At 45.1% G+C, this 24,989-nt stretch overlaps 11 protein-coding genes across 11 annotated transcripts, besides 25 other annotated features; all 11 read right to left on the bottom strand.

Annotated features, from left to right (window-relative positions):
- Positions 1-180: 180 nt before the first annotated feature.
- Positions 181-1,623, bottom strand: Tb11.01.5680 (hypothetical protein, conserved; the record flags this gene model as incomplete). The annotated part of the gene is made up of 1 exon (XM_824372.1): positions 181-1,623. One exon carries the CDS (start codon positions 1,621-1,623, stop codon positions 181-183), a length of 1,443 nt encoding a protein of 480 aa, XP_829465.1.
- Positions 1,623-1,766: a sequence feature (A-rich).
- A 117-nt stretch (positions 1,767-1,883) lies between these two features.
- Positions 1,884-1,914: a sequence feature (AT_rich).
- Positions 1,915-1,964: 50 nt separating this feature from the next.
- Positions 1,965-1,991: a microsatellite.
- Positions 1,992-2,125: 134 nt separating this feature from the next.
- Positions 2,126-2,155: a sequence feature (AT_rich).
- A 179-nt stretch (positions 2,156-2,334) lies between these two features.
- Positions 2,335-2,368: a sequence feature (AT_rich).
- Positions 2,369-2,762: 394 nt separating this feature from the next.
- Positions 2,763-2,812: a sequence feature (T-rich).
- Positions 2,813-2,824: 12 nt separating this feature from the next.
- Positions 2,825-2,862: a microsatellite.
- A 188-nt stretch (positions 2,863-3,050) lies between these two features.
- Positions 3,051-3,104: a microsatellite.
- Positions 3,105-3,308: 204 nt separating this feature from the next.
- Positions 3,309-3,383: a sequence feature (T-rich).
- A 271-nt stretch (positions 3,384-3,654) lies between these two features.
- Positions 3,655-3,748: a sequence feature (A-rich).
- A 508-nt stretch (positions 3,749-4,256) lies between these two features.
- Positions 4,257-4,318: a sequence feature (T-rich).
- Positions 4,319-4,533: 215 nt separating this feature from the next.
- Positions 4,534-4,605: a sequence feature (T-rich).
- A 360-nt stretch (positions 4,606-4,965) lies between these two features.
- Positions 4,966-5,014: a microsatellite.
- Positions 5,015-5,153: 139 nt separating this feature from the next.
- Positions 5,154-5,196: a microsatellite.
- Positions 5,197-5,281: 85 nt separating this feature from the next.
- Positions 5,282-5,346: a sequence feature (A-rich).
- Positions 5,347-5,410: 64 nt separating this feature from the next.
- On the bottom strand, positions 5,411-6,046 carry Tb11.01.5660 (cyclin 2; the record flags this gene model as incomplete). The annotated part of the gene is made up of 1 exon (XM_824371.1): positions 5,411-6,046. One exon carries the CDS (start codon positions 6,044-6,046, stop codon positions 5,411-5,413), a length of 636 nt encoding a protein of 211 aa, XP_829464.1.
- Positions 6,047-6,243: 197 nt separating this feature from the next.
- Positions 6,244-6,273: a microsatellite.
- Positions 6,274-6,424: 151 nt separating this feature from the next.
- Positions 6,425-6,455: a repeat region.
- A 159-nt stretch (positions 6,456-6,614) lies between these two features.
- Positions 6,615-6,643: a microsatellite.
- A 157-nt stretch (positions 6,644-6,800) lies between these two features.
- Positions 6,801-6,870: a sequence feature (A-rich).
- A 212-nt stretch (positions 6,871-7,082) lies between these two features.
- Positions 7,083-7,125: a sequence feature (GA-rich).
- Positions 7,126-7,232: 107 nt separating this feature from the next.
- Positions 7,233-7,255: a sequence feature (AT_rich).
- A 43-nt stretch (positions 7,256-7,298) lies between these two features.
- Positions 7,299-7,326: a sequence feature (AT_rich).
- A 409-nt stretch (positions 7,327-7,735) lies between these two features.
- Positions 7,736-7,761: a microsatellite.
- A 395-nt stretch (positions 7,762-8,156) lies between these two features.
- Positions 8,157-8,179: a microsatellite.
- A 382-nt stretch (positions 8,180-8,561) lies between these two features.
- Tb11.01.5650 (protein kinase, putative) lies at positions 8,562-12,149 on the bottom strand (the record flags this gene model as incomplete). The annotated part of the gene is made up of 1 exon (XM_824370.1): positions 8,562-12,149. One exon carries the CDS (start codon positions 12,147-12,149, stop codon positions 8,562-8,564), a length of 3,588 nt encoding a protein of 1,195 aa, XP_829463.1.
- Positions 12,150-12,194: 45 nt separating this feature from the next.
- Positions 12,195-12,219: a sequence feature (AT_rich).
- Positions 12,220-12,652: 433 nt separating this feature from the next.
- Tb11.01.5640 (hypothetical protein, conserved) lies at positions 12,653-13,954 on the bottom strand (the record flags this gene model as incomplete). The annotated part of the gene is made up of 1 exon (XM_824369.1): positions 12,653-13,954. The coding sequence occupies one exon, from the start codon at positions 13,952-13,954 to the stop codon at positions 12,653-12,655; it is 1,302 nt and encodes a 433-aa protein (XP_829462.1).
- A 344-nt stretch (positions 13,955-14,298) lies between these two features.
- On the bottom strand, positions 14,299-14,796 carry Tb11.01.5630 (hypothetical protein, conserved; the record flags this gene model as incomplete). Its single annotated transcript, XM_824368.1, has 1 exon — positions 14,299-14,796. The coding sequence occupies one exon, from the start codon at positions 14,794-14,796 to the stop codon at positions 14,299-14,301; it is 498 nt and encodes a 165-aa protein (XP_829461.1).
- Positions 14,797-15,138: 342 nt separating this feature from the next.
- On the bottom strand, positions 15,139-18,885 carry Tb11.01.5610 (hypothetical protein, conserved; the record flags this gene model as incomplete). Its single annotated transcript, XM_824367.1, has 1 exon — positions 15,139-18,885. One exon carries the CDS (start codon positions 18,883-18,885, stop codon positions 15,139-15,141), a length of 3,747 nt encoding a protein of 1,248 aa, XP_829460.1.
- A 460-nt stretch (positions 18,886-19,345) lies between these two features.
- Tb11.01.5600 (cyclin 9) lies at positions 19,346-20,191 on the bottom strand (the record flags this gene model as incomplete). The annotated part of the gene is made up of 1 exon (XM_824366.1): positions 19,346-20,191. One exon carries the CDS (start codon positions 20,189-20,191, stop codon positions 19,346-19,348), a length of 846 nt encoding a protein of 281 aa, XP_829459.1.
- Positions 20,192-20,460: 269 nt separating this feature from the next.
- Tb11.01.5590 (uncharacterized protein) lies at positions 20,461-21,300 on the bottom strand (the record flags this gene model as incomplete). The annotated part of the gene is made up of 1 exon (XM_824365.1): positions 20,461-21,300. One exon carries the CDS (start codon positions 21,298-21,300, stop codon positions 20,461-20,463), a length of 840 nt encoding a protein of 279 aa, XP_829458.1.
- A 209-nt stretch (positions 21,301-21,509) lies between these two features.
- On the bottom strand, positions 21,510-22,268 carry Tb11.01.5580 (hypothetical protein, conserved; the record flags this gene model as incomplete). The annotated part of the gene is made up of 1 exon (XM_824364.1): positions 21,510-22,268. The coding sequence occupies one exon, from the start codon at positions 22,266-22,268 to the stop codon at positions 21,510-21,512; it is 759 nt and encodes a 252-aa protein (XP_829457.1).
- Positions 22,269-22,588: 320 nt separating this feature from the next.
- Positions 22,589-23,377, bottom strand: Tb11.01.5570 (uncharacterized protein; the record flags this gene model as incomplete). The annotated part of the gene is made up of 1 exon (XM_824363.1): positions 22,589-23,377. The coding sequence occupies one exon, from the start codon at positions 23,375-23,377 to the stop codon at positions 22,589-22,591; it is 789 nt and encodes a 262-aa protein (XP_829456.1).
- A 361-nt stretch (positions 23,378-23,738) lies between these two features.
- Tb11.01.5560 (GDP-L-fucose synthetase, putative) lies at positions 23,739-24,815 on the bottom strand (the record flags this gene model as incomplete). The annotated part of the gene is made up of 1 exon (XM_824362.1): positions 23,739-24,815. The coding sequence occupies one exon, from the start codon at positions 24,813-24,815 to the stop codon at positions 23,739-23,741; it is 1,077 nt and encodes a 358-aa protein (XP_829455.1).
- Between the last annotated feature and the right edge of the window lie 174 nt (positions 24,816-24,989).

Genomic DNA, 24,989 nt, shown 5'->3' with positions numbered 1-24,989 from the left:
GACTTCATGTGATTGGTACCTTTCCTTTTCTACTCGGTTGTTTAACCCATATTCCCCCTATCCTTTCCCACACCCGCAACTTCATAACGCAAGAATCTTCTGATAAATACTGCAGATTAGCATTCATTCACAACTTCCTCTGCCGCCGTTTCACATGCATATACCCAATGCTCAGGTATTTTATGCTGAACCATTTTCCCCAGCACCTTCATTTACATTCTCTGCCACTGCACTGCCGGAAGCAGAAGCATTGTTGGCCGCTGTGGCGGAGGTTGTTGTATCCCTCGGCCCCTCAATGAAGAGAACGTTTGAGCGTTCCTCCCCGCAAACATTGTTGTGGCACTTCAGTAGTAGTGCGACGGCCGTTTCGACATCAGCCATGTATACAGTGAAGGATCCCTCGTCGTCTTTGATGATGCGGTCCGGGTAGAAATTCTCACTTGTAAAATACGTCATCACGTCCGCTTCCGAGTAGCCGCCGCATCCAGTTACCTTCAACACACTTGATGGATGGCATCTGCTGCGCTGTCCGGGGCTGCGATGGCGAGCCGTTGTGAAATCGTACTGAACTGTTGCACTGTCATGAGGGTTGCCATCATCTGTGCATGGTGTACGCTCAGTGTAAGTGGGGAACCGTTTAGCACTGACAGTACCGCCAGCAAAGGGGACCTTCCTCAAGAATTGTACGACGCTGTCCGCCTCGGGCACGGAAGCCATCTTCACCGTAAGAATTTCCTTCCTGTTGTGGTTGCGGCGGATGGTTACGACCCCGCCGTACACTTCAATAAGAACAAAGATAGAATGCAGTGGTTCGGACTCTGGAACTATTGTTACGCTGAGAAAAACGGTTGGGGAATTCTGTGGCGGCCTCTGCTGGTTCATAAAAGCCATCATCCCACCAGGCATTTGCATTATGGAAGCCATTGCCGGGTATCCCATCATCATTGGATCAAAACCCATCATGCCAGGGGGCACCGCACCCGCTGCACCACCTCGAGATCCATTCCGCCCACGCCCGCGGTTGTTTCGTCCGCCCTGTTGATCGTTTCCGAGTCTCATCGGAGGTACCGAAGCTGCCATGGGCATTTGTGGCATCGGTTGCTGTCGAGGCTGGGCATACACTCCGGGTTGCGGTTGATGTACCTGAGGTTGTGGAAAAGCCACGCCTGGGTTCACCTGAACACCACCGTAAACTGGTGCTGCACCACCGTAGACGGGAACTGGCGGTACCGGCGCCGGCAGCACAGGCGTTGGCTCCCACGCCGAATAAGTCATCATCATCTTGTTACCATCATTGAATATGTTACGGTTGTTTAAGTTCTCCATCACCCGCTGCGTTGCGTATGTATCAGAGAATTGCGCCATGACAACTGTTTCATTGGGATCGGAAGAGGGAGCAATTTGTATCCGGCGCGGGTTAGTTGAAATGCTGGCAAACACGCGAAACATCATATCCTCTGTGACGGGTTGGCGGACCTCCGTAATGCGTACACATAAAGTGTCCGTTGGAACATTACTTGTCATATAAGGGTGTCGGCCTGCGCCTCTTGAGGAATCAAAGCCACCGCCTCCCCCACGACCACGTGCCATCCCACGACCGCGGCCTCCGTATGCGCCTTGCATTATCTTTCTCTTTTATTTTCTTTTCCTTTTATTTGCTCTTTTCTTCTCTTCCCCTATGGATTCTTCGTAGTCTTTTGGTTTCTGCTTAGATTTGTTTTTTTTTCCTCCTTCTCTCTCCTTTTTATTCTTTTTGCTTTTACTTTGTCTGTGTAGGTTTGAATGCCGGAGTCACCCACTCTCTCCCTAATTCTTTATTTATTTATTTTTCTTTGTCTGTTTTGTGCTTTCACCTTATTTATATGCACACCTCTGAAATGAGCAAAAATAATAATATTAATATTAGTAATAATTGAAATCCGCCTACTTCACAATTCTTCCTGTATTTAACGACAAAAAAAAGCAATAATAATAATAATAATAATAATAATGAAGTTAATATTCGGATAGAGGGGGAGTAACAAACAGAAATATTATGGAGCACCGGAAGGCACGGGGGCAAACACACAGATAGAGTCATACGGTATAGCATAATAAAGATATCAACAGCGGTAACAACAACAACAAAAAAAAATATTATAATAAAATATAATAACACATCATACGGAATAACGAGTGAATGTAAAAAAGTAAAAAAAAAAGAAAATAAGTGAGCAGATTCGACCGCAGCGTCCTGCATAAAAGTGTTGAAAACAGACGGGTAGCACTCCTTTGCATTTTGTTCAGGAACATGGAAGAGTAAAAAAAAAGGAAGGAAGCGAGGTTGCGGGAGGGAAAATAAATAAATAAATATATATATATATATAAAGAAACATGAAAAGGAATGAAAGTGATGAAGAAAGGCCTAATGCGCGCAAGGAGCGTTGTATGGGAAGAAAAATATCGCAAAAAGGAGTAAAAGGGCAGTGCGATAATATACATGAAAAATAGAAAGCAAAACAAGATCATGTACAAACCTTTCGGGTTCACAACATGCCCAACGAAACATAACGCTTCGGTATCATATTTAAAAATCTTAATGGAAAAAAAAGAAAGGGAAAAACAAAAAAAAGCTGGAAGGTGAAAGCTGATAAGAAGGGGGAAAGTTACCTCACTCCCACATGGCGAACATAACTACAAATATGAAACTACGAACGCAATAAAATTTTGTTAAAAAAAAAAAAAGAAAAAACATAAGCGTACGTTTGTTCGTGAATAGCGATAATAAAAATATAATACAAAAAAAAACAAAAAACAAAGAAGAGAAAAAGAAGCTGAAGAGGGAAAGCAAAACAAAACGAAACGAAACGAAAGAAGTGAAACCATATAAAATCGTAAGAGATACAGGAAATGAGATGAAGCAAAGAAAGCATCGGAAGAACGGCAAGAATGTGAAAACAAATTGACGCGACCACTGTGAGTAACACAAATACACACACCACTCTTTCTTTTTTCTTGCCGTCATTATTAAATATTTTATTTTCACCGATTATTATTCAACTTTGTCGTGAATACAAATACACAAATACATATATATATATATATGTGTGTGTGTGTATTTGTATCTGCTTTTGAGCTGTGCCTCATCCGCACACGCATTCACAACTTAACACGTCAACAAAATCGAAACAAACACACTGCCTTCCCTTTCACATCACCTCTTTTATTATTTCGCATCACCCAAAATAAAGTAATCACGACAACTAAAAGAAAAAGAAAGAAAGGCAAATATCCAAACATTTCAGCAGCATGTACGAGTTCCTTTTTTTAAAAAAAAAGGAAAAATAGGAAAACCATAAAGACATAGACAGAATAAAAGAACAGAAGGGGGAAAAAAAAAAAGATGGAATGACACCCATGAATGTGCGTGCGCTCGTTTGTTGTCAGATAATTCCATCTCACAGCAAAGAGACAATCGAGCGTCAATAAATTTGAAACGAAATGACGGGCCAAATTAAAAAAAAAAACCAACGACAAAAAAAACAACAAAGAAATGCACCTAAACAACACAACAGCAAAATGCCACACCGCGCACCGCTTCTACCACTGTACGAAGCAGCTGAACCTTCACATTCCTTTAAATCTTTACAGAAACATCAGAGTGAAGGCCGGAGATTTTATTTTGTTTTTTTTTAAATTATTTATTTACTATTTTGATTTGCATTGTCATTCCTTTTTTTAATACTTTATATTTGTTTATCTTTTTCTTCCCTCCATTTAAAGCAATCCGAAAGAAGGGGAAAGGAAATAATACAAAGCCACCTCACAACCTCACCTCGCTTTACTTCTTTTTGTTTTATTTTGTTTTTTTTTCCCTACCAATACATCTTCTTCCCTAGTAAGACTTCTTTATTTTGATTTTTCACACATTTATATGCGGGAATTAATAAATCTTTTGTTTTAAAAGTTTTTTCTTGTGCTATCATTTTTGTTTTCTTCCCTTACACTTCATTTCGTCTGAAAACACATCCCGTCGAATCACTCACTCATTTCTCGTATTTCTTACTAATTATTACCATTCTATATTTTTTTTTTTCATTTGTTATTTTCTTCCTCCCTCATTATGTACCCGAGCCTGTTTATATTAATAAAATATTTGTTAACTTGGTTCCCCTTCATACTTATGGCACTCATTCGGGAATTTTCCTTTTCGCCCTTTTACTTGCGGCAGCACCAAATATCTCTAAACGGGTGTCTGAAGTAAATAAATAAATTTTAAAAAAAAAACAGACAAAAAACAAAACGAAAAGAAAAAAAAACATAGCACAAAAAAAGAAAAGGATCCTACCAGCATGGCAACGAGATTGTAACGAACATAATTATCAAAGGAAAACAATTACAACAGCAAAAGTAAACATTTAAAAAAAAATTTTATGATTGTGAAGGCGGTAACAAGGAGAAACGGAAACAAAGAAAACAACTCAGAAACGTAACAAAATGAAACAGGGATGTCATAGTGATGACGGTAGTTACAGTAATAAAGAACAACTTTTTAAAAAAAAAAAAAACAAAACCTATTGAAACGAGAAAGGAAATAGTAAAGTGAAACAAGAAAAAAAAAAAAAAGTCACCCCTTTCTTCTGGTGGTGCATATCTCATAGCGCGCAGATGTGCACGCCGACTCGCCGCGATTCTGTGTAAATATAATAAATGTGTAAATATCTTATTCAGATAAAGTTGGAGAATAGCAGCGACCCCAAAAGCACCAAAACAAAAAAAAAGAAGAAGAGGAGAGAAATGAAACAGTCATATTTTAAAAATAAACAAAGAACTACATTTATATATGTTTTTTTTTTATCATTCAAACACTCATCAATTTCCTCCCAAAAGGGGGGGAAAGAAAATATTTACTAAAAAACTTTGATGACATTCGAACAGTTATTTACCAATGCTCCACTTAATACTCCTCCCAACATGCACACAAACATATATACACAAACATATATACACATACATATATATATATATATATATACCAATTCTTCTTTGAATTTCGTTTATTTTATTTATTTGTTTTTGTTTTCAGCCTTGATTGCTTCACCAAGGCAACAAATACAAAAAAAAACGGTCAACCATCCAAGCAACCACACACATTTTCTTTCACTTGCATCTTCATAAATAAATAAATACACAAGCAAAAATAAATATAAACAAATATGTGAACACACACACACACACACGCATGCCCTTCAGAAACGTCAAGGGTCGATCATTCCTTTTATTTGTTAGCACTCTTGATAGCTTTGTCTTATTTTTTTTCATTTTTTATACTATCTTAATTAATTCTCTTTTTTTTTTCTTTTCTTTCATACAATTTTCCCTTCTTCTTCCATTTCTCCTGTTTTACTCAACGCTTCTCCGCTCCAGCATTTTACTGCTCCTGATTCGCCGAGCAACGAGATCTCAGTTGCTCACAGTACATGTTAAAATCACTTGGTTCCACCCATGTGCGCCAATCAATTGTCATGAGAAACTCAATCTCTAATCTATTAAGTTCCTCATTACTAACGCCACCAATACCTGCAAAGTAAGAATTGCTATAAAATGAGTCATCCCGCAACTTTACACTCACCAACATTGAAGTTATCAAAAGCCGGTGAATGTTCCGAAAAGTTATTGGACAATTCGTTGCTGCAACGTACCGATCAATGAATATGATACAGATGATGAAGCATTCTGGTGAGCACCGTGAGTATTTGCCTATGCGACGCATGTAATTCCACACAGATATTGCAGGAACATGACTGCTGTGAAAAGCGGATTGGTAAAGGTGCTCTAAATGCCGCTGTTCCACGCACCGACGCTCTACTGCCACTGCTGTCAATTGCCCTAACTCATGTAATCCCGATTGTTGTGGATCCGCTGATTGGGAATCGCTGCCTGCACTATTGCAATTACGCCCCGTCTGCTGACGGTCGCACCACTGCTGTCGATGCTGCCCATCGCTTTGATTAATTGTTTCAGTAGCTCGCGTAGAAGATTTTGGGCCGTCCATCATAATGGTCATACGCAAACTACACCAATGTACGTTATTATGCTGTGTCTCGGACACACTTTCCTACACACAAACAGACAAACAGACACACTTGTCCCTCTCCTCACACGCGTTGTACTTTCCCTTTTGAATTATTATTTCCTTTTGTTTTTTTTTCTTGTTTTCCTTTTCTATCGCTTTTCCCCACCTCCACCTCCAGCTTTCTTTCCTTATTTATTTATTTATTTATTTATTTATTTTTCTTTCTTGCTTGTGTATCCGCGATACCACACACCTTCTCCCCTCCAACACACGACACGAGCTTTCTTCCTCTTATTGTTGTTAGATGCTGACACTACCCGCTGATAATGATATTAACTACACACACTCACACACAAACTCACACACAAACTCTCTCTTTTTTTTTCTCTCTCTTTCTCTCGTGTCAACTGTTTATGACGATATTCCGCTCCCTTCTGTATTTCTCCCTCTTGCTCACTTAACTATTTTCCTTTCCTTATATCACAGTCCTGCACTTGTTTAAACCAAATGTTTGCTACAAAGGAATGGTCTGAGATGCACCCTTTTTTGATTTTTCTTTAAAAAAAAAAAAAAAAGACAAAAAAAAAAGATCGGAACCTCCAATCGCAGTTCTCTACCAGCAAATATTTGGTACAAATGTGGGATTTGTGAGATGAAAAGCCGAAAGGAAAGGCCTAACCGTCACTCAACGAATAAAATACGCCCTAATGAATGCAACAAAGAAAAAAAAACAAATCTTCTATTATTTGTTTTTTTTTTTTGCTTTGCTCTGTTTTGTTTTGTTTTTGCTTGTGTTTTCTTTTTTTTTTCTTGTTACTGTTGGCCAAATGTTATGTTAATGATACACAAAAAAAAAAAGAAAAAATGTCGTGTCACAACACACAACGCAAAAAAGAGGAAAAGGTTGAGAAGAAGTGTATGACAGGTTAAACCAACAAAGAGAAGAAAGAAAAAGAAAAAGAGATGCAGGCAGACGGAAGACAACATTAAAAGAAACATTTTTTTTTTTTTAAATAGCAATGAGTTATTCTTTCTTTCGTTCTCTTTTTTTTTTTTCTTTCCCTTCTGTCCCTGTACCTGTCCCTCTAAAGCATATATAAGTGCAGTTATACACGAGGGAAAATACCTATTCAATATGCAAGGAGACAACAAGATTGTGAAAAGAAAAAAAAGCGGGAATATATATAAATATATATAATAGACGTTCCGATATTTAACCCGTCACGCGCGCTTTTCCTCTTTGAAAAAAAAAAAATAATAATAATAATAAACAAAAAGAGAGGGATTGCAGTGCTTTTACACAAATGTGGATTAACCGTACAAAAAGCAACTGGTGGCGCGGACAGGAACCGTGAAAAATATAGAGGACAAATATATTTACATATTTGGTCCAAACAAAACAACTAAAAATGTAAAAAAAAAAAAACAAACAACAAACAACGGAAGGGTTATGGCGTGTGAGCCCACGTACAGGACCAGTGGGCGCAACGATAAAACATTTGAAAACTTAAATATAAAACATAAAATACAAACACGCATTTATGTACAGTCATATGATAAAAGTTATTATTTCCCTCTCACCCCTCCCCCTCCGCACAACACAATACTAATACCTAAAATACCGCAACCCGCGCGCGCGGTGGCTCCCTTTATTTCCCTCTTTTGTTATTTTCAACTGAAAAAAAAAAACAAAACAAAACAAAACACCACATAAAAAGTGCTCAGAAAAATAAGTTATAATGCATGATCTTTTACATTTATTTATTTAATTTCGTATAAATCCAAATGGGGCCAGGAAAAAAAAAAAACGAAAACAAACGTGGGAAAAGAGTTTTGCCATGCAGAGAGAAATGAGAAAAAAAGAAAAAGGGAAAGCGGGCGTAGCGGCATACATTCCATCTCTACATTTGAACTTTAGAAGTAAAAGGAGGGAGAGAGGGTAAAAAAGAAAAAAAAAAGAAAAAATCGTTGCAGTCAATTACGGAATGAAATACGTAAAACAGAGCAAATATTTGTTTATTTATATGAGCACGAAAAAAAAAAAAGAAAAGAAAACGTCTTCACATAAAGTAAAGGACCAAAGCACCACTGACGCTAAAAGAACAACAACAACAACAACAACAAGTGTGGAGAGGAGGGGAGGGGAATAACAATTTAAAAAAAAAAACTCAACCAAGCAAACGAACGAACGTCGGAATGTAAAAAAAGGTTTTTTAAAAAAAGAAAAAAAAGAGAGGAATAAGGATAAGAAAGTCACCTTCACAAACGCCGCCGACGAACAGCAGACCACCGATTATCATAATTACTACGTGAAAAACCAACACACAATAACATCGTAACATCCTAATGAAATATCCGAACACGTCATTATAAATAACAGTACGGTTTCCCAAAAAGGGGAAAAACAACTCTCTAAAGTGAAAAGGTAACGTCCAAAAAAAAAAAGGAAAAAAATAGTGGTTCTACACATGGGAATAATGTTGCAAGCTCCTATTAATGTTGACCATCACAACAAAAATGCATATGAAAGTAAACTGGATGCGGAAGGCCTCATGCTTGGATTCATATGGCAACAGGCGCGGACGAAAGCAGCCGCTTCATGATCCACAGAAGCCGGTATGACAGGCTCTAAATGACCGAGCGCAAGACTCTGAACAAAAAGCAAATCCCGGTTAAAGAGGCTGCGGAGGCGAGTCGCATCACTTCCTGCTGGAGCCGTGCTGCTCCACTGCCATGGTGGGCGCCCAAGTAACATCTCCAACAACGAAATACCGAAGGAAAATATATCGGATTGGGGCGTGCAACGCCCACCAGCTGCCACTTCCGGAGCCATATATAGTGCTGTACCGCGAAGCATCACACCATCAGCTAAGGTTCTGGCCATAACTGACGCTTCAGATATTGTTGAACCGAAGTCTGACAACTTGCAAACACCGTCAGTACCCAGTAGGACGTTGTGCGGTTTCACATCGCAGTGAACAATACCAAGGTTATGGAGATAATTGAGTCCCTGTAGAATGTCGACGGTGAAGCGCCGCGCAACATAAGGGCTGACGCACCCAAAATTTTTTATAACAGAATGCAAAGAGCCACCAGGCACGTATTCCATAATTATCGAGAGGTGCGATGGTGTAATGCTACACGACACATACCGGACAATATTAGGATGATGGAGCTTCGACGCCACCTCCATCTCCTTCTCCAAAGATTCAGCCACAACATCACGTCGCAACCGCGGAATGCACTTGATGGCGACCTGAGCCCCATCCTCAGCCACACCAAGGAAAATTGTGCTGAAAGCTCCTTCACTAATTTTCTTCAGTGAACGTGTCCAAACATTCCGATTGGAATCGGTTAGAAAAAGGGGTACGACGTCTGCAGCATTTGCACCCTCAGCACAGCCTGAACCGTCCAACGAGGATGAGGAAGATGGAGCATACATTTTGAACAGCGATTCACTGCCTTGGTCTGATGAATCACTTTCAGAACCCTCCCCATCCGGACGTCGTGGAGAGTCAATTGTCTCGGGTACCCTATCTTTGATATCGCTTTCATCCTGTTCCTCAGGTTTACAATCACTAGAATTAACACAGTAATGGTTGTCCAACACCCGCACATATGGGACCGTGTCGTTACGCCGACAGCGCTGACGGCATAACCTCATCAAGCGCTTCGCCTGCATATCCATCTTCACCATGGGAAGGTAATGTGCCATCGCCTCTCCATACCTCCCCTGGCGCATTGCCGCAAAACCCAGGCGAAACTGCTTGGAAATACTAAGCGAAACTTCACTCGAGCTCTCTCCTGGTCTCAACTCAAACAATACAATGGGGAGCGTGGAGCAGGGAAGGAGCACACAATCCACGGGGAAAGCTAAAAAACCTTGCATATGTGAGGCTCCACCAGATGTGGCTGCAATACGGCAGGGACCATCCCTAACTGCGTGCGAGAGTTGAAACAGATGATCTGCGCCGAAGAGGACTCGTGCATTTCGCGAGAACGCGCCACAAGTTCCAACTAGAAACTCATTGGTATCCACCAACATGGTAACGGAGTCTCGGTGATCTAAAGGAAGTTTGGCGAATAAATCAAAGGCAAACTGGCAGCATCTCCTGCAGTGCATCGGAAGCGCTGCATGTGCACCGAAACTAATGAGGGCTCTATCAGGATCAAGAGCCTCAACACAACCAGAGTGCTCGGTAGCCACTTCGATCAAAGCGGCATGGTATTTTGTAGAACTTTTCCAAACATCTGGGTGGTACACTTGAATAGCTATAACGGTACAATGCCTGCGGTTGAATACATTTGGCTTTTCCTTGAAGATTCCGCAGTTGAGCGCCACGTCGCGCTGCTGATCACCAGCATTCCAAGTGACGCTGATGCTTGCCCCCATAATCCTCACGAATGCCGTGGACGACTCGCCAGGGGTCTCAGTTGCTGATCCATTTGCACGAATATGCCCTCCAGCTTCACTCTTAGATTCAACGCGGGCTAAGATAGCCTCCGGGATGAACTTTAGTAAAACCGCCAACTGGCGTCGAAGCTTCGCATAGTGCCCCTGTATTTTTCTCACCTCCACAATCCGGGATCTGCCCAAGAATATGTCAGCATTATCGGGGATTTCTAAATTGGAAGCACTTTTTAAAGCCGATACAAGGAGCATCAGAGGCTTCACCAAGTAATAAGTGCTTACGAGGGAAAAAACGGCGGACAACAATATTATCACCGAGATGGAAACAATAGTCACGTTCCGCGTGCGTACGACTCCTTCAAGAAAATCTGAACGCATAGTCACCACAGCCAACGTGACGTCCAGACCGCTTTCGTCGGTAATTCGGCCCAGTCGGCCATCCACATGACTCCCGCTATTAGGAAACGTTAACTCAACCGAATCGCTTAGGCGGTCAGTAGTAGGATCACGATGCTTTTCCATCTCCCGGACTAAATCAACCACAATGCTGTCATTTATCCCCTCCAACGTCAAGTGCTTGAATACTAGCTCCCCGTCAGAGGGGTTTTCATCCCATGACTGCGGCTGCCCCCAACTGTTCAAAATAACAATATCCCTCGAATCATCAAACAACATTGCACGTCCGTGGGAACGCAAGGCTTCCACAAGGGGTCGCGACTCAAGAAGCAAGCGATCAGTTGACAGACCAACAATGCATGCACCAAGGGCGCCACCAACATGAAAAGGAATCACATAATTAAAGTACTCACCGGTGTGCTCAATCTCACTTGGAATCCACCGCTTATTGCTTCCACTTTCATGCCATTGACGCGCAACTGCTCCAAAAGGACTGAGCGTCCTGCTCAAATCATGAGAAATATCCCAATTCCGATTGGAATCTTCATGCAAACGTTTCAACCGTATCGCATCGTACACGACAAAACTCGCACGAGACGAGTCATTGTTGTACGCACCTAACACCACAGAATTATTTCCACCGTCCCCTACATCATAATTAACAGCAAACGCATACGAACCACCCTCGTGAACAAACTTAAAATATGCGATGGTGTCTTTAAACGTCGACAGCAGGCTCATAAGTGAATACAACAGTGCTCGAGGGTCCCTGGGAAACCTGTTCACAGTATATAAAGAAGTTTGATTTCGAATATACTTCGCATTCACGATATGCGCAAAGTCCGGGAGCTGAAGAACAGTGGACCGCATAATTTTAACAACACTCCTAACAGCTTCCTTCTCGATAAGCCCTGTAGTACCAATAACGACACTAGACCCAATATAGTGGGCTGACAGCAAACTCGTAAAACTAAGTGTAAATACCCCAGTTAGCATGAGAAGTGCTACCGCAGCAATTGTGCCGACACGACAATGCCGCCTGTCCGCCTCCTCTTTCCCCGGTGCCCCTGTGACAAATGTGACAGTGCTGTTTTCTACGCTACGTCCGGTATTTCCCATCAAACGGCTTGTATCACAAAATGTAGAGGAAGTTGGCGAGAAAACGCCACAATCCTTCAACCCAACGCCCCTCAATGGGTTTGCTGAAACCGATTCACCGGTAGTCCGTACATTCAGCACTTGAGGGGTGTGGGTTACCATTTCCTCACCGTGATCCTCTTTCGTCATAATCTTTCATACACCCTGCTACTCCTTGTTTGGTAGTGATACTTCAATTTTATTTTTATTTTTTTTTTTTGAGAGCAATATTGATGTTAAGTTAGCGAAGTAAAAAAAAAAGAAATGGAGAATCCAAGGGGGAAAATATTAGTGCAGAGCATCAAAGCTCCACAAGAGAGAAAGTGTCAGCGCCCAAATGCTTCGAAATCACGAAAAAGCACCGCGAGCAAAGCGCACGTCGAGATTTAAAAAAGCATGTAACAACAACGATCATGTCAAAAAAAAAAATAAACAGAGAAACACCACAGAGCGCAGAGGTCCCCCAATAGTTTGGCAACTAGACCCAGATAATAACCTCCACTATTTTACGAGAAGCATATATGTCAATCATACGCACAGAAATAAATAAATAACAATTAGAAGTTTGAAAACACATAAGCAACCTGAGAGATGATAACAAATAACAATAACGATGATGAGACATAAGGAAGGGGTAGTAAACAGAACATTGGCTACCGCAAAAGAAGTTCCCACGAGAATGGACGGGTTAGCACAACTTGACTCAGTGAAGAAACCGACGCAATCACGCAGCGGAGGAGAGGGAACTGCCCGATAAAAAGACTGGGACGTACAATCCAACGGCGGAAGTCCCTTTTTTCCGGCGTGGTCGTGACGTATAACTCCTCCACTGTCACAAAAGCGCCGTAACGCAACGGCAGATCGAATACATGTGAAACTTGCGAAGTACAAAAAGGGGAAGCAATTGGCAAAAGAACCGATCCACAGGCTTCACCGTCAAGGCAGACAACAGGCCACATTGTCTGCTTGAAGAAAGAGGGCAACCGCTGTGACAACGGCTGCGCAACATCAAACGCCTGCACCGTTCCCATACGTCCATTCGCAGAAATGACGCGGGCACCACGCCAAAGATGAACCACGCGCTCACGTAAATCCCACGACTCTGGAAGTGCCGTCTGCACTATCAATATCCATCCGTTTCTCCTCGCTGCGTCGATCGCTGACGCTATGAGGTGATTCACTACGCTCCGTTCCGATGCAGAAAAGGTAAAGCAAAAGGCCGCTCGCTCCAACTTTTCGCGGATCTCACTGGCGCTGAGAAGTACCACCTCCCTTCCAACAGCCCCCTCTAAGGCCTTACGAAGCGAGAGCATATTGTCGGCAATATCATCACTAGGGAATATACACTCAAGCACAAACATGTCCGTCCATTTTCGCCTATGCCGCATCGGTACCCACTGAGGACAGAAACAGTGCACGTCAGTCGTCCGAGCGGCCAGAGCGGCGTGTGAAAAATTTAGTGCACGTAAGGCGCGCTCGCAATCGTGGGAACGCCGCGGGATTATAAGTGGCGCCGCCGACGCGTCACCTGTAGCAACCGTAAAAGACGAAAGTTCTGCCATAGCTGCCGCGTCCCGACGCTCCATAGCTTTCAAGAGATGCAGCGTACTGGGGTCAGGGTGGTGCAGCGCGTGAAGCGTAAGCACATGCAAATTTTTGGACATTCCGCGACGCAGCAACACACTCCCTACAAGTTGGCTGCAACACAGGTCCGTGTTGATAAAGAATACATGGTGGCAGAAGGTCACTCCTCGCAACTTACGCAGTAGGCTTTCGATAGAGGTAACTAGCAGCGGTTCAGGAGCATGCGCACGCGGTACACCGGCTTGCGCAGCCAAGTCGTGGAATGAATCATAATAATACCGCAGCCGATTACCACTGTGACCCTCAATCAAAAGCGCCCCACCTACTTTGATAGCCCTCATGAGAGCATTCGTCTCTTCATCAAGTTCCATGGCATCACCTACGCAGCAGGTGCCTCGGTGTAAAGTGCTTGTGAAATGTAATAAGGAGAAGGAGGGGCGAACTAAATGTCCAGAAGAATCAGCTGCAGCGGGAAATTAAACTAAACCATTATGTTGAATGATACAAGGAATCCAATAACACGTTCAGGCACCATACCTCATGCAACCACGAACATGTCATTATTCCCTCTTCTCTGATATATCGACGGCACGCAGCACAAACAACACTCGAACCACACACACATCGTGGAAGTCGACAGGACTCCGACCCCACTGAATCGTTTCCGTCGGCTGAAGAGAATTTCCCCACCCAATACGAGGCGGTATCTTAGGTATCAGACAAATGCCAACTTCTGATTCAGGTAGAACATGGAAAAGGCCGGGTATACAACGTCTGCTTCGGACACATTTGGGATATGTCCACTCGCCTTTCTCTTTCCACTTACAATGTACAGAGTACGGCTTGCAGCATCCCAATCGAACTCCACGACGCAGCCGGTTGAAAAGGGCATCTTGTCACACTTCCAGCAACCGTAAGAGTCTCCAGCACGGGACAAACACCAGCCACCAAGCTCAGATATGTATTTACTCCCCATAGCCACCTCTTGCTGTGAATTTAGGCGTGGAAGCAACCCCATCATGAGACCCGACCCATCATTACCCTCACCCTGGTCAATGACCTTCATTGCCCACTGGCACTGGCCCGCGCTAAGTGGCGTTTTAGCACGAAGAGTTACCCACCCGCTATTTGCTTCCCTGCATGCCGTTGTCCCATCGATTACAACCCCTGTGTGAGGTGTGGAGGTGTCAATCTCAAATATTTCTAAACCCATCTAGAGCTACATCTGGCACACGGTTCAGAAAGTAGTGGTAATAATAATGATAATAATAAGTCAAATCATGAACCAAGAACCGCTCCTTGCGGCCTTCACAACCAACCAAAGTGGTAAGTATGTTTATATACACGCGCATATTCGTACAACCAAAAGGGAAAGCGCACATATTGGGGAAAAAACAAGTATATATGCCCACCTAGCAGCCACCACATGAACAAAGCTATAATAAAAACGTGAGACGAACGAGCAGATGAAACGGGTAACGATGCGGCAAGGCTCTGAATCCAAACTGTGAGATTCGGCCTCATAAGTCAAAACAAAAAACAAAAAAAAGCTCCCCTAACTTACATTTTCAAGGCAATACCGTATAAAGGACTTATACCCGCAGTTTCTCTCATCAACCAGCAAATGCTGAAGTGCTTGGACTAGCTCTGAGTGTCGCCGCAGCTGATGAACGACATCAGTAAAACACATAAGAATAATGTTTATCGCTAAGACACACTCATCCCACATCGCGAAGTGGTCACGGAGGTGCCGCAACGTTTCTGGCAGACCTGGGGTGGAATATAAAATGCTCTGAGCTAGGGTCCACAGCGTAAAATCAGTGGTCGCTACCTCCGCACCAACAACTGAGGACCTATGGCGCCGTAGCTCATTCCCCACACAACGTGGGCTACGTGTTAAACTGAACTCCTCGTGGATGCCCGTGAAAAGATTGAGGAACAACTCACCATGGGTAGGCAGGTGTGGGAAGTGACCCCTCACACTACTCCCTTCTCCATGCGAAGAAACGCCACAATGTGGATCTCTCACTTCATCTAACTTGAGTTCCATCATCCCGTAGGGTGAAAGAGAAAATCCGCGCACTATCTCGTAAAGCGTCAGTAAGCGCCCCGAGCGTAAGCAGTCAGTTGTTACATACTCGAGTGCTTCACTTAAGCCGGAGTCTCCGGACACAAGGAAAGTGGTAAGAGATCGAATTTCTTTCATTCCAACCTCAGAAGTGTCATATGAAAAACTCCATGGGCTCGAAAGGGTAGTGAAATCCTGCTCCGTATCGAGAAGCAGCGATAAATTCGCTGTGCTCCTTCTCAAACCGGCGAGAGCGCATTGACCCTTCGCATCAGAAAACAACGCGCGCAGACGCTCTTCATCGTCCGACACTAGTAACTCTTTGAAAATCAAAGCCATGAACGGCAACAAGGTATAAATTAACTGAACCTTCTTGCAGGACACAGCAAGCATTAAGATGCGCGTCGCGCAAACCAAAGTTTGCCGTAGGGTGTCTAACGAGCCGTTCTTACCACCCTCTCCATCATCAACCATAATAAGGTGCAACAGATGCGCAGCTTCCTCAAGTCGACTCTCCTCAAGACAGCTCACGAACAACTTCTTGGTAGAGCCGATATTGTCCACGACAACGGGACAACAAGGAAGCTCTAGTTTGCGCAAACAGTTGACAACAATCCGATGGTATTCCGGGTAGCGCTGTAAGAGTGATAGGGTGAGCCGCAGCATAGAGCACGGGTCCTCGGAATCACTTAAACTTGATGTCTCCCTGTCAATCAAAGTGCATAACAAATAGTCTGCGTTGCAGACAAGTGTGGAGTTGCGCCGCATTCCTTCTATCCAACACAACACCCGCTCATCCCATGGGAAAGAAACGGATTGAACAGATGCCCCTCCGATTGGTCCCTTCGTAATGGAACTTGATATCTTTGACCGAAGAGCAATCACTTCCCCCAGGACACGGTAGTTGTACATAGAGGGCACAACAACTGTTCGCACCGAAAAATGAGACACAGAGCTAAGAGTTTGCTGGGAAGCATCCACATCTGCAAACGCAGTGAGAAGACACCCATCGTACGCTGAGAGCCCTACAGGAGCTAAAATTGGATCGGTGCTATCGCCCACACGGTACTCGTTTACACACAGCGAAGAGGTAACACCACCACTGGTGTCTAACGACAGGTGCAAGATACTCACACCCCGATCACTCACTGCAAGAAGAACAGCGCCATCCAAAGGCGCCGTGTAGTCGACCCATAAGTGAAACAGCCCAGATGGAAAAATTGTTGTGAGTGGGACCAGTGGCTCGGATGCCACTCGCACACTCACCCTGTTCATTACCGCGTTGAGGTCGAGAGCGATCAAGGCATTCGAGCCACTCACAACAAACAATACATAGGGCAGAAGCGCCTCGTCACGATTACCCCGAAATTTACATGGGGAAGATGTCGTCCTGTACGCGCTTAACCTCGCTGGATGAATCGCCATCATGTTAACTGGGTTACGAAACATTCGGGGCAACGGTACACGCTTTACCAACTTGAGCGAAACCTCAAGGTTGTGCTTTGCATGTGGATACGTGGATGACAATACGCACCTCCACACGAGGAGAGTGCCTGAGTCGTCAAATAAATGCACGAAAACATCACCGTCCTCATCGTGGCACTCGCTGAGACGCAACGGTTTATTCTGAAGAGGCATACGCACCAGCATAGCACCCTTGGATAAAACCCTGTTGTATACGCGCAGTTCATACTCGTGCGTTCTTTCCAATCGGACGGGAAAAACCACCATCAGATCCTTCACCCATACGGGTTGAGCCACGCAAGTAAACTCACGTTCTTCTTTTCTATCGCGCATAGTTCGCCACCGCCGCGCTAACCGGTCAAATAGTAGAAAACCATTCCTTCCCGCCAAGGCTACAACGCTGCCGTCGCTGCTTATGGCACCGTATGTTATGGGGTTATTCTCCACCGCATACCGCGGATTCAAAAGTACCGTGTCACTAAAAGCCAACGATCCATCCGTATGTTGTTGTTCTATAAAGCGCAATTTAGAGCCGTCAAGGGTGCAGGCGGGAGTGAACATGGCCGTCGCTTCAGCACAGGGAGATGAAACAACCTTGCTGAAACCAAGTACCGTCAAGGCCAATCCACGTGGATCCACTATAAGCAGCTGGTTTCCACACCATGAGAGGGAAGCGCAACCCTCTATACCAATCGCAGGACGCAAACCGTGCTGTCGCGGGTACTCAGCAACATGAGAAGAGTAAACACAGATGCCACTATAGTGTAGAACCATAATGCCAGACTGGTTGTAGCCAACGCACAGCATTTCACCATCGTCTGTCCACACCATACAACGAATGGAACCTCGGTATTCATCGCTTGTAACACACTTCACATCAATCCAAAACACCGTCAATGAAAGATCGTCACTTATTCGTTTGCATTCGAGCTCACCCGTGGGCGTAGCCAGTACTGCCAACGGATGCCTCGGGTTTATGCACACGCGGCTAGTGCCCGCTGACGCAACACACACGCCATTGAAAACCACGTTGTCGCACGAAAAGTCATCACCCGCAGAAGAATTCGCAAGCAGAAATTGTCCACTAGACAACAACAACCCCGTCAACTCTAGTTGGCAGGAATAACAAATATCAAGTATGGCGATAGATGTGATTGGCGTGCCGCCAGCACACAAGTCCTTGCTCGTATGTTCTCTACAGGCAGCATCCAAGCCGGAAAATGTATGTAACCCACCGCTAAGAAAGTTAGCATCATAGGTATGTAGTAAGTTCTTCTTGAACCACCCGAGCACGCGAACAAGGCCAGTTGCGGTACACGCGAAGAAGCAGTGATGTCCAGCAGAAACTAAAGAAACCACAGCGTCACCCTCCAAATGCACTTCATTTGTAAGGGGCACACACGACGCCGCGCATCCAATGGGAAGAGAGTTGACACGATACACCTGAGTCAGGCACCTCTCACGGTGAACATCAATAGCCACGTTAAAATAAAGCAGCCGACCATGGTAAGTTGAAACAACTAGCTGCTCACCCAAAGGGTGCCATAAGAAGTGAGTTGCATAGTCCTTATCGCCCATCGCATTACAAATCGACACGGAGCCGATAACTACGACATCGGTGTTGCACGTTAAAAAATGTAGATGCCCTCCAGACAGTAAAGCAGCATAACTTCCAGTGGGACAGACTGATACTTCTAACGCCCTCTCACCGGGTACAACCATGTATGTCTCCAATGGGTATGCAGCTAAGGAGCCGCTAGGAAAACGCATAGCACCCTAGCAAATTGAATGCTCACAACCGAAGCAAAGTAAAGCAAAGGGAGGCAATAATGCGGAAAGGAAGTAAAGGACAAACAAAGTGACGAGGAAGTCAACATGTGCATGTGCACGTTGGAACTTCAGAGCATTACCAGCGGGAGGAGATACGGGAGGGAAAAACAACGCTCGGTAGAAACATTTTTAAAAAAAATCCCCTACTCTTCTCCCCTAACCCTACTTTTCTTCTTGCTTCATGACCACTCGTAGGCGAAAGCACTTGGAGAACATACGTGGATTGCGGGCACGTGGTCACTCTGCAGTGTCGGATACGAAAAGAACACAGAGAGCGTCACTGCCTAACTGAATAGCTCCGAACAACGTGAAACACGTGAAACTCAATAAGAAACAAGTAGAAAAGCGACCGTAAAGTGACTAAAAGATCTACACATAAAACAAATCAGTCGACGAGACATCACTCCACCGATGGTGCACAAGGTGTATTATCCGTACTTGCCGTTCCAACACTAGAGCAGGCAACCGACGGCCTAGTGGACTCCTGTTCACGAAGTCTTTTACGTCGCGCAGAGATCACATTATCTATTTTGGGTAACTTGGTGGTCTTACGCATGGCAACAAGGGCGTCAAGCATAACACTGATAATGCCATCACGCCGCTCAGACGAAGTGATGTTAAAGCCATTCGCATAAACCTCCAGGCGTTCTGCCCCATCTGCCGCCAAATACACGAGGGCCTCTACAATTTCCTCGGCCGAAGCTCTCGTGCACAAAGGGGTTACAAACGACAGAAGAAAAAGGCGTTGTGCACACTCCAAAACAGCTTTGTTACCATCAAAAACTAACTCGTTAATACGATTGACAGGATGTATGACCTGAAAATTAAACTTCAGCGTGTAGCACAGGAGCAACTCTGCTTGACCAACCACATCACGCCAAGACTCCATCACACCTCCGACAGGGTCTACCTCGAAAACAAGGGCAACGATATCGCTCAGCCGCACCTTGTGGTGCTCTACCTTGCTCGCCAAAAAAGTACACGCAGCACTAAGAACAATCTCATCAACCTTCTTCAAACCATGCACAGACACAAATATGTGCCAGTACGTCATTGCAGTTCCAACCACCGCCGAGTCCAGCCTCAAATTCTCAACAACATACCTTGTCATGCTATACGCCTGGATAGCAATGGTATAGTACGACATTTCTACTACAAAAGGTGAGTACGAGACCGACACAGCGGCCGCGCTGGATTGCTCACACGACAGCGAAGGCCAACTGGGTGTCTCGGTGAAACCTGCCATAACGCCACAATCGGACACAACTCGTTACCTTCGATGAAGACCACTTGTCTTTGCTGTTTGCGTCATTGCAGGAAGAAAGGAAAACAGGACAAAAAAGAAAACAGAAGTACAAGTCCCGGAACCCGAAATAACCAGCATCCACAGGAGCCTATATGAACGGGGAACACAAAACATCGCTGCTTTCAATACGTAAAAAAGTATTAACTTAACAAATATTTTTTTATATTTAAGAACAGAAAAGAAAAAAGGAAAAAGCAAGCATATCTTTTTTACTTCCTCTTGGCATCCTTCTTTTCATTCCTCCTTGAATCCTTCTTTGGATCCTTCTTATCATCCCTCTTGATGTCCTTCTTGGCATCCTTCTTGAAGTTGTGGGCATCCGAGAGGAGGTTCGCGCGCTCCGCACGGTCCTTTTCCTTCTGAAGCGAGCGAGTTGAAAGAGCCACACGTAGCTTCTTGCCGCGGAACTCGGTGCCGTTCTTCTCCTTCACAAACTTCTGCGCTGCAGCAGCCGAGTCAAGGTACACGTAAGCATAGTTCTGACGGTACGTCCGAATGCGCAAAACTCTCATACCGGTGAAGAGTTCACGAATTTGCCCATTCGTTGTCGACGTACGGAAGATGGGCGACAGGAACACAACGGAAGAGCCCTCATGCGGGTCAGGCTTCGGGCTGGTTTTGGCAGGGCTTACGGTCACTTTAGCGCCAAGTACCTCCTTTTCATTGAATAGATCAATCGCCTTCCTCACGGCTGCGGCGTTCTCGAAGAAGATAATGGCGTAGCGGCGCCGACGGATCTGAGCACTGACAACCTTGCCAGCAGCACTGAAGATCCTTGTGGCGTCAGTAACGGAACCCTGACCCCAGTTCTTCACATACACACCGTTGTGGGTGCCGGCAGCGGGGCGTGCCTTCGCCTCCTTTGCGGCAGCAGCCTTCGGCGCAGTTGCTGCTGGTTTGGGTGCTGCAGCTTTCGGGGCGTTCTTCTTGGGATCATTTTTCGGTGCAGACGCCTTGGCGGGGGGAGCAGACTTTGCAGCAGGTGCTGATTTTGGAGCGGGTGCGTTTTTACCGGAAGCCGCAGGCTTTGCAGCAGACTTTGGGGCCATTCTTTCCTTTGCTTTTTATTACTCGATGTCCGAGGTGAAAGTGTTTTGCTTACTTGCTAAAGGGCATCAAGAAACAACAATAAGGCGAAAATTAAAAAGTCGTACCGCCTCAAAGACAATGTTATGAAACTGATGTTTGTACCATTTACAGGCCACATCACCACTTCGGTGTCGCAACACAAAGCAAATATAAGCGGAACAACTCCCTGTTAAACGGCACTCTTACGGGGGCACGCAGCCACGACTACGATATATGGTTTAACATCCCCGGAGGGTAGTTTCAAAAGCTCGGGCCAAGTTGAGACAAATAGACTGGAATTCAAGCCTGCAGCCCGCAAAGCATCAGAGCCTTCCTCCACCACTTGTGCCTTGAAACGGTCGGGAAAATAAGCACGAGGACCACGGAAACACTCAAAAGGAAACGTGCGGCCCTCAACGCCAACAAGTTTGACACAACATTCACGCAAACCCCAGTGCTGAGACAACGTAACAGTAACCTGGTCGGCGTGACCACGGAAAGTTCGCTCAATATTACACGCATCAACGGAACTCAGAGCGCTGAGATCGCAGCGAGGCATGAAACGCGCAGCAAACTGCGGGAAGCGCTTTACAACGCGTTCAAGCTGCTGCACATCAACCACGTCAATACCAATGGCATTTGACGTTCCCTTCCGCCAAGCCACTGCAGCCCCAACAAAGTCTTCGTGAGAAAGGGAGAGATTTGCATCGTACTGTTCTGCATCGTGACGACTACCGGAAAAGGTAATAGGTTTTCCCAGAACAGTCGATAGGGCAGAAGAAGCCGCCAGACGTGAAAGAACGTACGGTACCCGATGGTTAGGATGAAGTTCTTTGCACCTGCTTTCCATTTCTAGCGGTATAGAAACACCTCCTGAAGTCATTATGGCCAGATGCGCGTCGGTCAAAAACTCCGTACCGACAAAAACCGGCAACTTTTTCAGCAGCATATGGCTTTTTGATGAGGAAAGGGGTAAAAATAACTAACCTAAAGACAAGGGAAGTGACATTCACACGACCGAGAATAACTTCCTTGAGCTTTCTCGGTTCAGCACTCTGGCCGCAAGACTGAGGCAAACGAAAAAAAGTGTAGTGTGTACCGCAAACAGCTAGCTCATCGAAACTCCCATTACAAAACTGCGTTGCTTCAGAAACGGGAATAATAGTCACGAAGGTACTACAAACCAGATAAACGCTACGACGGAAAATAAATAAATAAAACAAATATTAACGTTTTACCCTGAGCATTCGATAAAAAATGAAGACGAACTCACTGCTTCCTCTTGGCATCCTTCTTTTCATTCCTCCTTGAATCCTTCTTTGGATCCTTCTTATCATCCCTCTTGATGTCCTTCTTGGCATCCTTCTTGAAGTTGTGGGCATCCGAGAGGAGGTTCGCGCGCTCCGCACGGTCCTTTTCCTTCTGAAGCGAGCGAGTTGAAAGAGCCACACGTAGCTTCTTGCCGCGGAACTCGGTGCCGTTCTTCTCCTTCACAAACTTCTGCGCTGCAGCAGCCGAGTCAAGGTACACGTAAGCATAGTTCTGATGGTACGTCCGAATGCGCAAAACTCTCATACCGGTGAAGAGTTCACGAATTTGCCCATTCGTTGTCGACGTACGGAAGATGGGCGACAGGAACACAACGGAAGAGCCCTCATGCGGGTCAGGCTTCGGGCTGGTTTTGGCAGGGCTTACGGTCACTTTAGCGCCAAGTACCTCCTTTTCATTGAATAGATCAATCGCCTTCCTCACGGCTGCGGCGTTCTCGAAGAAGATAATGGCGTAGCGGCGCCGACGGATCTGAGCACTGACAACCTTGCCAGCAGCACTGAAGATCCTTGTGGCGTCAGTAACGGAACCCTGACCCCAGTTCTTCACATACACACCGTTGTGGGTGCCGGCAGCGGGGCGTGCCTTCGCCTCCTTTGCGGCAGCAGCCTTCGGCGCAGTTGCTGCTGGTTTGGGTGCTGCAGCTTTCGGGGCGTTCTTCTTGGGATCATTTTTCGGTGCAGACGCCTTGGTAGCGGCAGCAGACTTTGTAGCAGACTTTGGGGCCATTCCTTTTTTCCTTAATTTTTTATGACTCGATGTCCGAGGTAAAAGTGCTTCATTTTTATATGGTACGCGCCCATGTGAAAGCGTGAGGGGCAGAAAGGTAGGTGAAAGGTGGGAACCCTTACTTTTCAGTCAAAGCGTTAGATGCTGCGTTATAATGCCATTATGCAAAGAACCAGAGGTGAACTAAAAGGCACCGTGGAAAGTTTAGACACAAGTAGGTTGTTTCTCACCAAAAGACGATAAGGAAAGGGAGGCAGCATAAATGATTTGTGTGTATCAACCAACGCACTGAAGCAAGTGTGCAAGTACGATGTTATATAAGCGTTTCGTGAGGCGCTGTAAACGTCCTCCCTACCGGCCTTCACTTCCGTGCGACATCGTAGTTAGCGATAAACCATTCGACGGAACGTTGGATACCTTCCGCCACTGGGGTGAACCTATAATCTGGCAAATAGCGGCGTAGCTTAGCATTGTCTGCTGTCTTGCGATACTGACCGTCTGCCTTGCTTGGGTCAAAGACGATATTGCCCGTAAACCCTATTGACTGGGCAATGAGTTTCGCAACGTCGGCAATACATAACTCATCACACTCATCCACCGACAGAATAATTGGCTCCACCTCATCATAGTGACGCAGCACCCAGACAATAAGCTCGGCCAAGTCTTCGCTATACACAAATTGCCGCAGCGGCCTTCCAGTACCCATAATAACCATAGGTTTATTTTCTCGTTTCGCCAAATAGAACTTATGAATGAGCCCAGGGATAACGTGAGAATCCTGCAGATTGTAGTTGTCGTGGGGGCCATAAACATTCGTTGGTATAACTGAGGTGAAGCGGCAGCCGTACTCTTTGTTGTAGGCACGATTCAATACATCAATCATACGCTTGGCATACGCGTACTGCTCATTTGAGTAGTGCGGTGGGCCATCATGGAGTGTTTCTTCTCCTATTGGATATGTTGCTCTTTCAGGGAATATGCAAGTGGACAAACATGAAACTGCCTTCCGCACGCCATACGTGCGACAGCACTCCAGCACGTTATTGTTTATGGAGACGTTGTCAATCCACATTTCGACAGGAGCAGCCATATTTTTGAAAAGCCCACCCACCCTCGCTGCCAAATGAAGAACGTGCGTCGGCTTGTGCCTTTCGAAAACGCACCTCGTGGCCGCCATGGAGCGAAGGTCGGCGTCATGTCGGGAGAGAAAAACCCAACGCTCATCTGCGCACGCGTTTCGCTTCGTCACGACCTCAACAGCTCGTCCAACAAGGCCTGCTCCACCGGTAACAAGAACGACACTCGGTAGGGACCCTAACATCGTCTTCTGGCCCACAACCCGACACGGGCTCCCCTCCACAAAGCGGTGTAACGTATCACGAATAGAATATAAACAGGAAAGAAGGAGCAAGAAGAAAAAAAAATCAAAGCTCAGCATCGCAACAAGTGAATTGAGTGGGGCTCAAAACAAAGAAAACTGTACAGAGTATGGGAAAGTAAAACTACAACAACAATTGAAGTAAACAAAACACTGAAATAGGAAGAAGGTCGCTGGGTGACAAGTAGGTTTTTTTAAAAATATATGGGAAGGGACTTTTCTACAAAAAAAAAA

Source organism: Trypanosoma brucei, assembly GCF_000002445.2.
Source record: "Trypanosoma brucei brucei TREU927 chromosome 11 chr11_scaffold01 genomic scaffold, whole genome shotgun sequence".
NCBI classification, from domain to species: Eukaryota; Euglenozoa; class Kinetoplastea; order Trypanosomatida; family Trypanosomatidae; genus Trypanosoma; species Trypanosoma brucei.
This window is presented reverse-complemented; position numbering and strand designations above follow the sequence as displayed.